A 12,911-nucleotide genomic window follows, 5' to 3' on the forward strand; every position below is an offset into this window, starting at 1 on the left:
CTCCAGATTAAACATCCTTCACACCAAATAAGGTTAACAGCATAATTCATACTAAATATGCATTGAGAACATAATTTAGGCCAATGCGTCTCAACATTTAAATGCATTTCAGTGATGCGATTTAAATCCCATTAAAAAACAAACACAGTTCAGTCCCCCTCAGACCACATGGAGATATTCTTATGTTTAATAAAAATAAAAATAAATCACATAAAATATCTTAAGATAGAGATGTGTGACTGTCCAAATGCATCTCAGGAATCCAATTTAAACTCCACTGCAAGCATTGTATCATTACATTATTACAGAACACTTATTCCAGCAAATAAAATAATAAAGATATCACTCTCACCCTTAGTCTATTTGCTAAATTTCACTCAATTCCTGGATGTCTACGGGATCATGATTATGATGTTATGATGTTATTAGATCCCATAGACACTCAACAACTGAGCCAAGATAGCCCATTGCTGTTTGACATAACTGCAGACAACACCAAATCCATAAAAAGGTCCGTCCAAAGGCATTTATTAGTCTCGTAAAATGGGAAACACGGGAAAATTCCTCAACACTGTATCTCTTTAAGCTAATTACACACGTAGACTATTTTATGTCATCTTCTTTTGACAAGTAACGTAATAACAAATGTAATATTTTTCATTTCCATTCACTGAGCCTCTTCTGAAACTGTTTGGAGACCCCATGGAGAGGCCCGCCTCCCTCTTCGAAAAACCTCTGTTATACATCAAAATATTCCTCCATGTTTCCGCCTCGAGGTATAAATTTGGTTCGAGGTGCAACGCAGAATGTTGTCAGAGGACAACCCCAGAGACCCAGCCCAAGCAAGCATAAAGTGAACTTTACAGTGACTGAGCACATGTAGCTTCAGTGTCTGTGGTCAAGGACACTGGAAAACAAAGTTTGTGAGAGGTATATATATATATATATATATATATATATATATATATTTTTTTTTTTTTTTTTTTTTTTTTTTCTGCTGGTTAGTGTAAAAGGATGACACATAAGAAAAAAAAACATCCAAACACAAGCAGTTGTCCCAAATCTCGAAACCTGTCCTTTTTGTCCCAAACACTGTTATAGTAAAAGATAATATGAACAACATATGAATATGTGAAAATATCCTGATCAAATCGGTTGTGTCAGCTTTAATTCTGGCTTTTAGTTAAAGAATACAGAATCTGAAGAGAAAGCAGGCTAACTGAGCAGAGTCTAAGCAAACGATTTCGCAACAACAGCATGTTACATGATAGTGGGTCAATCCAAAACTTTAGCAGATGTTGTTTGTGATATAAGGTTCATTTCATGCACTGTTTTGGGGGATAGAGGTTCAACAGGTCATGCCTATGTTCCCAGGGTCTTATGTTCTTCAGATTTATAGCCTAAGGCACATAATGGAAATGTCGTATGTCCCCAGTTGTACATCTGTGCTACCCCCAAGGTCATGTTCCCAGGGTCCTATGTTCTGAAGCTCTATATAGCACATAGCGGATGAGGTTAAGGGGTTAGCACAGAAAATAAGACCCTGAATTCATAGATATGCTCCCAGGTCGAGTGCTAACATAATGCTAATGCTGTAGCATAGCTGTCTCAAGTGCTAAACCATAACATTGAGGTGTTGACTGACTTTTAAACTGAGATCATGTTGAGCAATAGCAGGCTAATTGCTAAGACATTAGTATACAACAGCATAGGTCAGTTTGTTCTAACCTAGTCTTCTATAGCACCATAGATAGTGCTGTGGAGAAAGATCTGGCTCCACACCATTCTGCTAGAGGGAACTGCTAGCTTGTTTGCACTCCTTCAAACTAGTCATAATCCTCTGGGGCGACACGAAGCCCAGGATGCAAAATAGCGTTAGGGACTAATGTGCGTTGGTGGAATATTTGCACATGGGGAAGAGGTGAAGAAGGGCAAAATAGCTAAACGATTGCAAAACAAAAATGCAAAAAGTTGCCTGCACATTTGTACCCTCAGTGACCCAGATGGTAACTTGGAACTCGGTAGTTCAAGGGTTGTTGTAGTTTCCTGTAGTGATAGGGATTCTGAAAACAGCAAGACACAGATAGCAGATGTGCCGGAAAGAGGCGGCCAGTGGCAGTATTATGCCCACAGTCTACATCCGCTGAGTCATACTAGTTCTTACCCTTTAGCATGCACTGTCATGAGAGATAGGAGGCTCATGCTAACCTTAGCAAACGCTATATTGACCTCTAGTGGGCTCGATACACTTGAGTAACCTGAACACATTTAGCATATGACAGTTCAACAATAAGAGAAGTTTAATGTTGGAAAAAAGAAAAGAAAAACTTTTCTTTATCCTCTTAGACAATAAGGTGAAGGTGGAGACAGAGATGAATAAATAGCCTACACAACAGTGCAAAACACAGGGTGCAAAAGAAGGAGAGTGGGAGAGGTAAAGGAATGTAATTATGTCTGACAACAACAGATAGCTGTGATGCTGTAATTCTATCAAAGGCCTTACAACAACATTATCCAACCTCCTCAGTACATCACAATCCTTCTCAGCAGGACAGTGCTGTATTTCCTGTTGTTCACATTGAGCCGACGGATGGAGAGTGGGACGGTAAATCACAGAGATCCCTTCATATTTTTTTGCCCTGTATCGAGTGTGAGCTGAGTAGATCGCATTAGAGGATTTGAATGTCCTCAGCGAGGGGATTTGTCGAGCAGCACAGATAAATACAACAAGGACAGAGGAAACAAGATGTTAGAAGGAGTGAAGAGAAAACACTGAAAATGGCAAAGGAACGACCAGCATGGGGAAAATAGAGAAGAAGCAAAGATTATTTATGTTTTTATTTGTATTTATTGTAATTGTTGCTTTTGATTTGTAGTCAAATTACTGTAAGTAGTACATACTTAAATCCAAATGCTCCCATTAGGTTTTAGCTTAAGTAGTTAAGTGAGCTAAAACATTTTTCATTAGTGTTTTCCAACATCATGCTTGTTCCTGCACTTTAGTAAAAGTTAAGTGTACTTACTTTATGAAATATTTACATCCAGCACTTTGGTTTTTAATAACTATTCCGTTAAAACCCATTGAAAATTGATTACTTGTGTAACAAGTTATACATATTTATTTTTCGTATCTTTTTAATCTTGAGTAGAATTTCCAGTTTAATTCCTGTGGGTTTAAGCAATGTATGTTACTACACTGTGTGCAGACAAGCATATCTTAACAGGATAGACATGTTCACTCCTAGTCTTACAAACATGGCAACTTGATCAGTGGCTCTTCTGATCAAGCAAACCCCGCCTCTCACCCAATGTCAGCTGGGATACTCCAGCCTCGACCCCCCCACGACCCATCAAGGATAAGCGGTTACATTCTAATGAATGGATGGATGGCACAGTGTATTATGCAGTCAGCGCTCAACGGAAAACCCACAGTTGAACTACCAATGAATGAGTCCTTATCTCAAAAAAATAAAACAAAAACTCATTGGGATGCCAGAAATAGTCTGTTTCAGAGTCAATAGAAAAGTTGGCCAAAGAAAACAAACCAGAAAAATGCCTTTTGCATCTTATAGATAGACTTAATTATTCTTCGACAAGTCCAGAGTAGTCCAGCCAGTGAGGCACCGCCAGCTGGGAGCTGGGTGGTTTTACACTCGGTCTATACAAAGTAGAAGATGAACTTGCAGAATAATCTGATCCTGTAGATTGGGTGAACTACGAATTACAGATTTTTTGGCTCATTACCAGGGGTTGGCATTGGCAAGCTAATCAGCAATCACTCTGATGAAAAAGATCGTGAAATTGACTCCTGTCCCGAGGGAATCCCACAGGAATCCTGTGATCCACAGTTATTCTTAGAAGGAAATGGACCCTGTCTAGCCCACCGTATTCGATGTACTGGGAGGCTGCCAACTTTTACCTGTATTCCAGTTGACCTACTGTTGCACTCATCCTTTGCCCTCATCAAGAAGAAATGTTTAAAAAGTCAAATACCAAAACTTTTCTGACAAAATGAACTCTAAAATTAGGTGTCAGAGAAATTGGAGCCGTTCATATTTTCATCATATTTTTTAATAAAACAAGTTTGGTTATCTATTTCAAACCTTGGGAGAAGGGGAGGGAACATGAGCTGCAGAAACACAGGAGGAAAATGAAGTGAAAGACTGACAGAGACAGACAAAAATGGAGTGAAAGAGGGCTCATTGTGAGTTCTAGTCACTACTCTGAAGTCTGTTCAGTATTCCAGCCTCAGCGTTCTCACAGCACTAATGAGCAACAGCCAAACACACACATACACACACACACACACACACACATACACACACACACACAACTACACAACCAAAACCCAGGGTTGTTTCTCACGTTCTCTACATTAAAGAAGCTGTCCCATTTTACCGCATCCACACTGATCAGATTTGTCAAGCGCTGCAGTCCTTTCACCAATTTAAATTCATCACAAATACTCTGCTTTTAAGTAACTGGCAGTTTGTCTTAAGTTTCTTTGAAATTCAACAGCAGAATGTACCTTTGACGATGAGGTCGGCGTAGTTGGACACCCCCGACCCGCCGTCTGACCGGATGACGCAGCGGTAGCGGCTGGTGCTTCGCTGGGATGTGTCGCCGACGCTGACGGTTGCCGAGAAACGCCGGTGGTTCACCACTCTGGTCACCATCAGCGCTGTGTCCTTACCGTTCCACTGCTGCATGATGGAAAAGAGAAATTATTGGTAAAAGCCTCGCAGGAAGTTTTAGGAGCACACTGGACTCAAGATGGCTGTTTTCGCCTTATATCGATTGCAATTTTAACTTAAAGGATATCTGAAGAGGAGCTTTTAAGCCTTAAATGTGGTTTACTGTTTGTTGCCATTTGAAAAGTTTTGGGCCAGAAAATCCAAAAAGTGAGAAAAGAGTTTGTAGAGCCTGTGTTGACGGTGTTTGGTATCTGCATGTCTCGACAGTCTTAAATTGGATGCTGAGCCACTTGTCAGAAAACTGAACAGGCCCCAACTTTTTTTGCAAAGTGCATTAGAAGAGCTTGGTGTTCTGTAAATTCTTGGAGAAAAAAAAAGAAAAACAAAGTTTTGGCCTGGTAATACAGCAATTTAAGCTTAAAATTCCATAAAACTGAGGGACTCACAGATCAAACAGAAACACATTAAAGAAAAGCATGATCAAAACTGCAAGACAAGCCAAGATATAGTGACTTTAGTTTACTTGTATGGTTTAAGCTTTTGAAACACTAGATTTTACTTTTCTCATAATGCATCCAGATAGTGTCTTAAACCCGTTAACATATTTACTTAGATGGCACATCGACTGCATCTGCCTGTTCTTGATATGTCAGTGTTGTTGCCATATTGAACAAGACTAGCCTGAGAACATATACATGAAAGTGGGAGAGCTGCCATTTTTCTGAATAAAAAGCACTATAACATTGACATTTCTCAACCAATTTTATTTGAAATAGTCATGTTATATTAAAGGGTTTATGATCTACATAGAGTAGGAGAAAAAAGGTTTGTTTTTCTGACTTGCTCTGTGTAATTCATGAACCTTTCACTATAAAAATGACTGAAATTGAGAAAATGTAAATGTTATAGTGCTTTTTTCAGAAAAATGGCAGCTCTCCAGTCTACGTGTTGTTCACAGGCCAGTCTCGTCAAGTCCAATACGGCATTTACCAAAGCTCTTCATGTATGTCTCTATGGTCAGACCTTCCCAATCAGGTAGACACCAACTTCTCTGAAACTCCCTGTTCCAACTTTTTGGTGCTGGCATCCTCATACAAATCTGTAGTCTCTGAGCACAAGCTCAGTCCTAAAGTTCAGATTTGTTGGAAAGAGAAAGATCTGGAGCTGCTTCTGAAGTATTTTTAGTAGCCTGATAAACATGGTCTATCAATTTAAAGTGATTCCAAGGCATCAGCAGGCATCGACAAAGGACACAGATCTTCAACATCAATGTGGCATTATCGATATTAAAGGCCTGGCAGGAAACAGAAGCGATTTGAACACATCAGACATCAAACTGAAAACTGTGCTGCTGATACTTTCTGCTTTGCATATGATCCCCACATCTCCAGATCCAATCTCCTCTTACCACAGTAGTATACTCTGCCAATTTGGAGAAACATGCTTTACCCAACAGACCTGCAGTCAGGAGGGTCACTGCTCTCCATTGCAAATATCATTACTGTACACAGCAGCGTTGTGTCAGTGGTATACACTCATGTGCAGCGGAAACATGCAAGCTTGCCGGTGCGCATGAATTTAAACTAGAGTACAGAGGCATTGATGCACGCACACACACGCACACACACGCGCACACACACACACACACACACACACACACACACACACACACACACACACACACACACACACACACACACTTGTCACTTGTACAGAGATGGAGTCATCGGTGCGGAGCAGAACAAGGACTTTTAATCAATCCTGAAATAGAGCAGGGAGGGCTGGGGATGTTTCAAACAGTGCACTTACTTTTTATTTGTATTTAATTTTCTAAATTAAATATTATAAATAATTCTGAGCTACTTTTACCATACACTTAAAGTTTTGGTGAAGAATTAAATAACTGTTTTTATTCAGTTCCCTAAATGTAACAACCTTCAGGTAACCAAGACAGCAGCATATTACATTCAACCTTTGAGAAATGAACAATAAAACATAGCTTCTAATTTTGCCAGTAATAAGTGCCATGAGAGCAATAATATGCACAGAGATGTCCTGATATAGAAAATAATGAACTCAGGGGGAGAACTGCACTGCCGTTTTCCATCTGGCATTCTTTGCCTCTGTCTTATCCTTTCTTAAACAAATCTAGATACCTTTGAATGTGTTTTTACTTTAGAAAATGTGTGTAAATCTACAATAATGATTATATTATTTTATTAGAGTTACCTTTAGAAGTAGGACATCTCTTACCCGACATTTTAATAGATGTACAAGTTACAACTCTATGCTTTTATGCATGTGGTTGAACATAAATTTCGCCAAAAGTCTTTAACTCTTAGCCTGGCATCTCAGTTCATTTTCAATTTAAAAGCGGTGATATCAGCATGTGGATGTCAAAATGTCTCTGCATGCAATCAGATAGAACTACAACCAAACAGAACAACGAAACGTGTGACATAGCGTTAATTGGTCCGATTCCAAAGAGCACGGTTACAACTTTCTTCTATTTCAGCGGCCCAACGGTCGACTAAAATACATCTCTGAAAATATTTTAAAGCGAGAGTGTTGATCCAAATTTTATCAACACTTCCTAGTTGTACAGTTTTACCTGACTCTCGGGAGCCTTTCTTTGAAAGCATGATTTCTTTGAAAGCATGCATGATCACAATCTTTTTAAACATACACTGAAATATGTTTCTGACAACATTCGCTACAGAATCTTGATCCATATTGGATCAGCACTGCACAGTTTGATAGGAGTTTTCTGAGCCTGAGGCGCTGTGCATTTGGACGGACCTAAAACCAATCAGAAGATAACCGTGTAACATGTGACGTTTCTATTCTGGACCGATGACGCTCCTCTGTCAGTCATCATATAGAACCTGCCCCATATTTAATAAATGATTGCGACTGGCTCAATCAGATCCAAAGCTGGTGGTTTTCTGTCTGAATGAGATGAGGGCCAGACGTATCTGCCAGAGCTCGGCAGACGTCTATGAAAAACTACCACTGAAATACATGCATTCTGACCCTCCTTTAATACAAGTTCTGTATGTACACTTACTGATATCATTCATGCACATGTTTACAGATATGGAGGTACTAACCTGCAGCCAGAGTTTATCATGCTGAGACCATTTCCCTCCAGCAGTACACTGAAATGTAGCATTCTGACCCACGTTCACCTCCACATTCTGCAGACGGAGGAAGTGAGGCGCTTTACCTGCAAAATACACAGTAAAGAAACACTGCATTTTTTGTACATTTTGTAGAGATAAAGAGGATGTACCTGTAGCATCAATTAAGTTGTTTATGTGAATACATTTTGTTGGGAACATATAACACACACAGTCTTTAAAAAGGTATAAAAAGTATTGCTTTTGTTGAGGATTTACATGGAATGAAGAATTTTTAGCAACTTGAGAAATGTCCAAAGTTCCGTAATCACATTATTAAAGCAATTGGCAGTCCGTTCAGAGATGCCATCTTGTTATTAAAACATGGTAGATTCAGACTGGATTATAATAGCAGATGCTGCTGGTAATGAGAAACAGTACTTGCAGGAAAACCCACAACCATAGCAATCCAGTTCGAACAGGGCTCAACACTGTCGTTTGGAGCAAGCCAGAGAAATTGGTAGATGGTGCAAGGCACGCGAGCAGGCAGACAACGAGACAGACTCCCAGACACTAGGTGACTTTGGCCTGGCATTGAATCTAGCCAGCGACTGGTTAATTTCATTTAGACTGTCTGCAGACAGAGATAAGTCTAACAGAGGATGCATCGATCATTTAACAATGATAATTCGGCCTGACGCTAATGGTCAGGTTGTTGCAAATGACAAGGATAAGAAGGTTGGCAACCTTTCTTTATTTGAACATAGGTCTTTGTCTTCCTTCTCTTTACATTATCTCAGATGTTTGTTCTCTGTCTTCCGCCGTGAATACTTCCACTCTCTTCCTTTTGCTTTCCACCATCGAGTCCGCCACTTTGACTAATCTGATTAGTGACTGGCACAGATGAGATATGTCGTCTGTGCCAGCCATTCAGAGAAAAAAAAGGCTAACAGAGCAAAAAAGAGTCTGAAAGAAAGACAGAAAAGTGAATAAAGTGCTAAGTAAAGTGAGGATATAAGGGACAGGGAAACCGGGAGGTGGCGCCTCACATTTTGCATCATGCAGAGAGTTGTGTTCCTGATGTGCAGTCTCGTTGGCTCATTTTTGGTCACTAGCAAAACCATAACCCTAAAAAGTTGTTTATCAATCTTAACTTTTCCTTTACCTCAAGATGAAACACACAGAACAAGAGACCTCACACGTAATCATCAACATATTTACACATATGTATTTATTTCTAATTATTAATTAAGACACTCTATTCAGTTTTTTTCTCTCCTCCTGCAGTCTTTAATTCAATATCTGAGAAAGCCTTTATTGTTAAAGTTCCCCTGATTGGAATAATAATTCATTTTCACGGTCTACTTGGAGTATGACCTCCAAATTTTGTATGGCTATTGTCTGTTGTGTGATTGTTTCTTTGTTGTTTGTCACATTTGGAACCACCTCATTATCTTGCTGTTAAACGTTTTGGCTTACTGCGTTCACACCGCGTTTGTGTTGTTAAGGACACCCTTGAAAACGAGATGGACCATCTCATGGGGTCGTTTCTAACCTGGCGCCGCTGCAACTGTGACAAGATTTTCCTGCAGATTTTCAACAGACTTTTTACTTGACTGTAGAGAATTTCTCAAACTGACCATCGGTATGTTACACCAGAAATATGTAGAACTAAATAGTGCTAAAATACATTGGCGTTTAGATGGACTAAATGATGTCCAACAACAAAATTCAGATGGAGCTGATATCAATCTAAGTTAGTATCTTGCATCAATAGTTGCCCAAATGGGTTTACAAGGCAATTGGAGACGTAATATAGGGATTATATGAACATTTTCCTCAAAAACAATTCATAGATTCATATAAACATAATCCCAATCATCACTTATGACCTACTGAGTTTGTGCTGGTGGCTGAATCTGCAGAATCCCTGCCCTCTGCTTGTATTTCCTTATTTTTTCATTATTTTGCTGTGCCTGGAACATTTTACAAATCAAAAATGTTCATACCTGTATCAGTATTCTTCCAAATTATAACAGAAAAAAGCCCTCTGTTCCTGTTTTTTTTTTTTTTAATTATGCTTTCTTAAATTACGTACCACTGTTTATTATGGACTATTTAGTACAACTCCCCCTGTAGTTTTTAAATAAGCCTTGTAATCTAAGCGTAACAAGATCATGTTTTGTTTTACTCAAGATAAAATCTAATAGACTTGAATTGAAATGAATAAATTAGAAACTGATACTTGGATGTAAAAACACAACACACAGTGCCAATAATACTAGACAGTGAGAGTAGACAGAGTGAGGTAAGCAGCAGGCCACACAGCATTGCAGTGAGCGGTCCAGAGTTTTGTGAAGCAAAGTGCTTCTGTCAGATTTGAGTGATGAAGACCCTGGGTTTGGACCTTCTTCCTGGCTCTCTGCAATCTGTCTGCAAGCCTCACAATCTGTCCTTTACACAGCCTCAGTGTGTGTGTGTGTGTGTGTGTGTGTGTGTGTGTGTGAGAGAGAGAGAGAGAGTGTGAGATAGCTATAAAACAGATGATGCTCAGTGGGACTACAGTTGTGCAGGGTCAACCATTATGAAACACACAGACAAGCACGCACACACACACACACACACACACACACACACGCAATGTCACTTACGGCAGGGGTGAGCCAGAACTCGTATGTCGTCAATGGCGATGAAACCTGGATGGCCTTGAACTGAAACTGCTTCAAATATTACCTGAGAGGGAAAGGAAGGAAGGAAGGAAGAAAAGAAGGAAGTAATGAGGGAGTGAAGGAAGGAATAAAGGAAGGAAGGGAGGGAGTGAGGAGGGCAATGACAGTAAAGAGGGAAGAAAGGAATGAGCGAACAAACGAAAGAATGAAAGAACGAATGAAGGAAGGAATGAGCAACGAAAGAAGGAAGAAAGGAAGGAAGGAAGGGAGATAGGCAGTGGGGAAGACAGACAAAGACAGAAAAGAAGGAAGGAATGAAGGAAGGAAGGAAGTGAGGAAGGAAGGGGCGAGACAATGACAGTAAAGAGGGCAGGAAGGAAGAAGAGAGGAAGGAAGGAACGAAGAAAAGAAGGAAGGAATTAATTAAGGAAGGAAGGGAGGGAGGAAGACAGAGGGAGAGAGGGATGGAGACAAGGAAGAAAAGAGGGAAGTCAGTGACAGTGAGGCAGGAAGGAAGAAGAAGGAAGGAAAAAGAAGAAAGAAAGAAAGAAAAATAATCAAGTTAAGCCACCATTTTCTCTAAAAGTAATGAATCTGAAAAGAAAAAAAACCTTTCCTTCTTCCACACACTGCAACATCTTGATGCCCCTGTGAAGCTCATATAGAAACCCCAGGGGAATTTTCCATTGAAAGTCAGCAACTATTCCTCTCCTCACTCCATCCCTTCATCCTTCTGTCTCCATCCTTATGCCAACCACATATGCTGCTGCTCCTCCTCCTCGCCCCATCCTCATCCTTCCCTTCTTTCTCTTGTTTCTTTTTCCGTCAGACGTCTCTGCTCTTCCCTTTCCCTCCATTCTTGATCTCTCCCTGCTCTTCTCTTTTCTTCCTCTCCGCCTCTCTCCCTCTCAATCAGCTCATGTGTTCTCCTCTTCCTCTAATTACTCTTCCGTGTCTTTCTCTCCCATTACTCCTTTGTTTTTTCTTGTTTTAACATTTCCTCTCCTGCAGACACAATCACGCTGTCAGGGTGACAGGCAGTCAGCAGGGCTGTCAAGAGGCCATGCACCTCTGACCCACACATACATAGTCATACACAAACACACACTAAGGACACACACACACACACACACACACACACACACACACACACACACACACACACACACCTCTGTGCTGTACTTGTCAGGATCCTCAACAGTATAAAGCTGGGACTCACACTGAATGCTAAACACGTCTGGGAAAACTTCACTCTCTTTCTTTCCTTCAAAAAAATAAATCCCCCTCTTCGGCACGCATGTCAAGTGAAAGACACTGGCGTAGTTTTTTGTTTAGTTTTGTTATGACAGGCCCATTGTGTGCAATATCAGATTTTTCTCTCCCGTCAGATTCATTCTTGAAAGTGATTTATGTATCTATTATGAATTTTGTAAACAAACCTTCAAGATGATTTGACCTCAAAGTGAATAAAATATTGTCTAAATAATTAAAAAACAGACCTTTTGTGTCTGTGATTTTTTTCTTCAAGCCTGTTTTTAATTGACGTCTAACAATGGAGCCATGTCTCATCCTCGCCAACCGCTGCTTTTTCATCAAAATCACTTTTAACGCTTGTTGATAACAACACATTCTCAGATCTCCCTCAAATATAAACTGAATGTGCAACTTTGAAGACATCACAGTGGCTCAGTGGTTTAAGATGCTTGTACACGTAAGATAATCAGTTATACGTTCTTGCCATCCTCCTGTTTCCCTGCACTATAAAGGTGCAATACTGAGTTTTTTTCCATTGGATTTTCTATTAGTGCAGAAAATAAGCTTTGTGTTTAGTTTTGTTCAGCAACACAAATGAACATCGCATTTATGATTTTTGAAGAGCAAAAGCAATCACAAGAAGTAAAAAAAAGATCTTATGACATCACACGACACATGGTGCTCAGCATGATGAAGTTTAATATCTGCAAGAAACTCTCAGGCGTTTGTATGAGAGTTTGCATGTCCTCCTCGTGTCCGTGTGGGTTCTCTCCGGGCACTCCGGCTTCCTCCCGCAGTCCAAAGACATGCAGCATAATAGGTTATTTGATAACTCTAAATTGCCCATAGGTGTCAATGTGAGCATGAGTGGTTGTTTGTCTCTTATCCAGGGTGCACCCCACTTCTCACCCGATGTCAGCTGGGATATGCTCCAGCCCCGGCGTGGAGGATAAATGGTTACAGACAATGGGTGGACAGCCTCTGTGGACTCATCTAGCCGCTAGTTACTCCTTTCCATGTTTAAGGACTCAGGCCTGCAGCACTCTAAATAGGGAGCAGAGCAACGGCTAACTGCTGATAACTGTAGCTGCCGTTAGCTAGTTAGCTCAGATAGCCATGCAGCTAGCGGCCTGGACCACCAGGGGAGTGTTGGTATTTAAATCGCTAGCACAGGA

The 12,911-nt window shown here is 40.3% G+C and overlaps 1 protein-coding gene across 1 annotated transcript in view; it reads right to left on the reverse strand.

Moving 5' to 3' along the window:
* Positions 1-12,911, reverse strand: part of ptprt (protein tyrosine phosphatase receptor type T) — a 485,707-nt gene that overhangs the window by 353,597 nt on the left and 119,199 nt on the right. Inside the window, exons 5-7 of the mRNA XM_084740791.1 lie at positions 10,465-10,546; positions 7,805-7,920; positions 4,529-4,703 (exon numbers count right to left, since the gene is read on the reverse strand). Coding sequence (XP_084596917.1) covers positions 4,529-4,703; positions 7,805-7,920; positions 10,465-10,546 — 373 coding nt within the window. The remainder of the gene's footprint in view (positions 1-4,528; positions 4,704-7,804; positions 7,921-10,464; positions 10,547-12,911) is intronic.

Source organism: Lutjanus erythropterus, chromosome 2 (assembly GCF_056507025.1).
Source record: "Lutjanus erythropterus isolate fLutEry1 chromosome 2, fLutEry1.hap2, whole genome shotgun sequence".
NCBI classification, from domain to species: Eukaryota; Metazoa; Chordata; class Actinopteri; order Lutjaniformes; family Lutjanidae; genus Lutjanus; species Lutjanus erythropterus.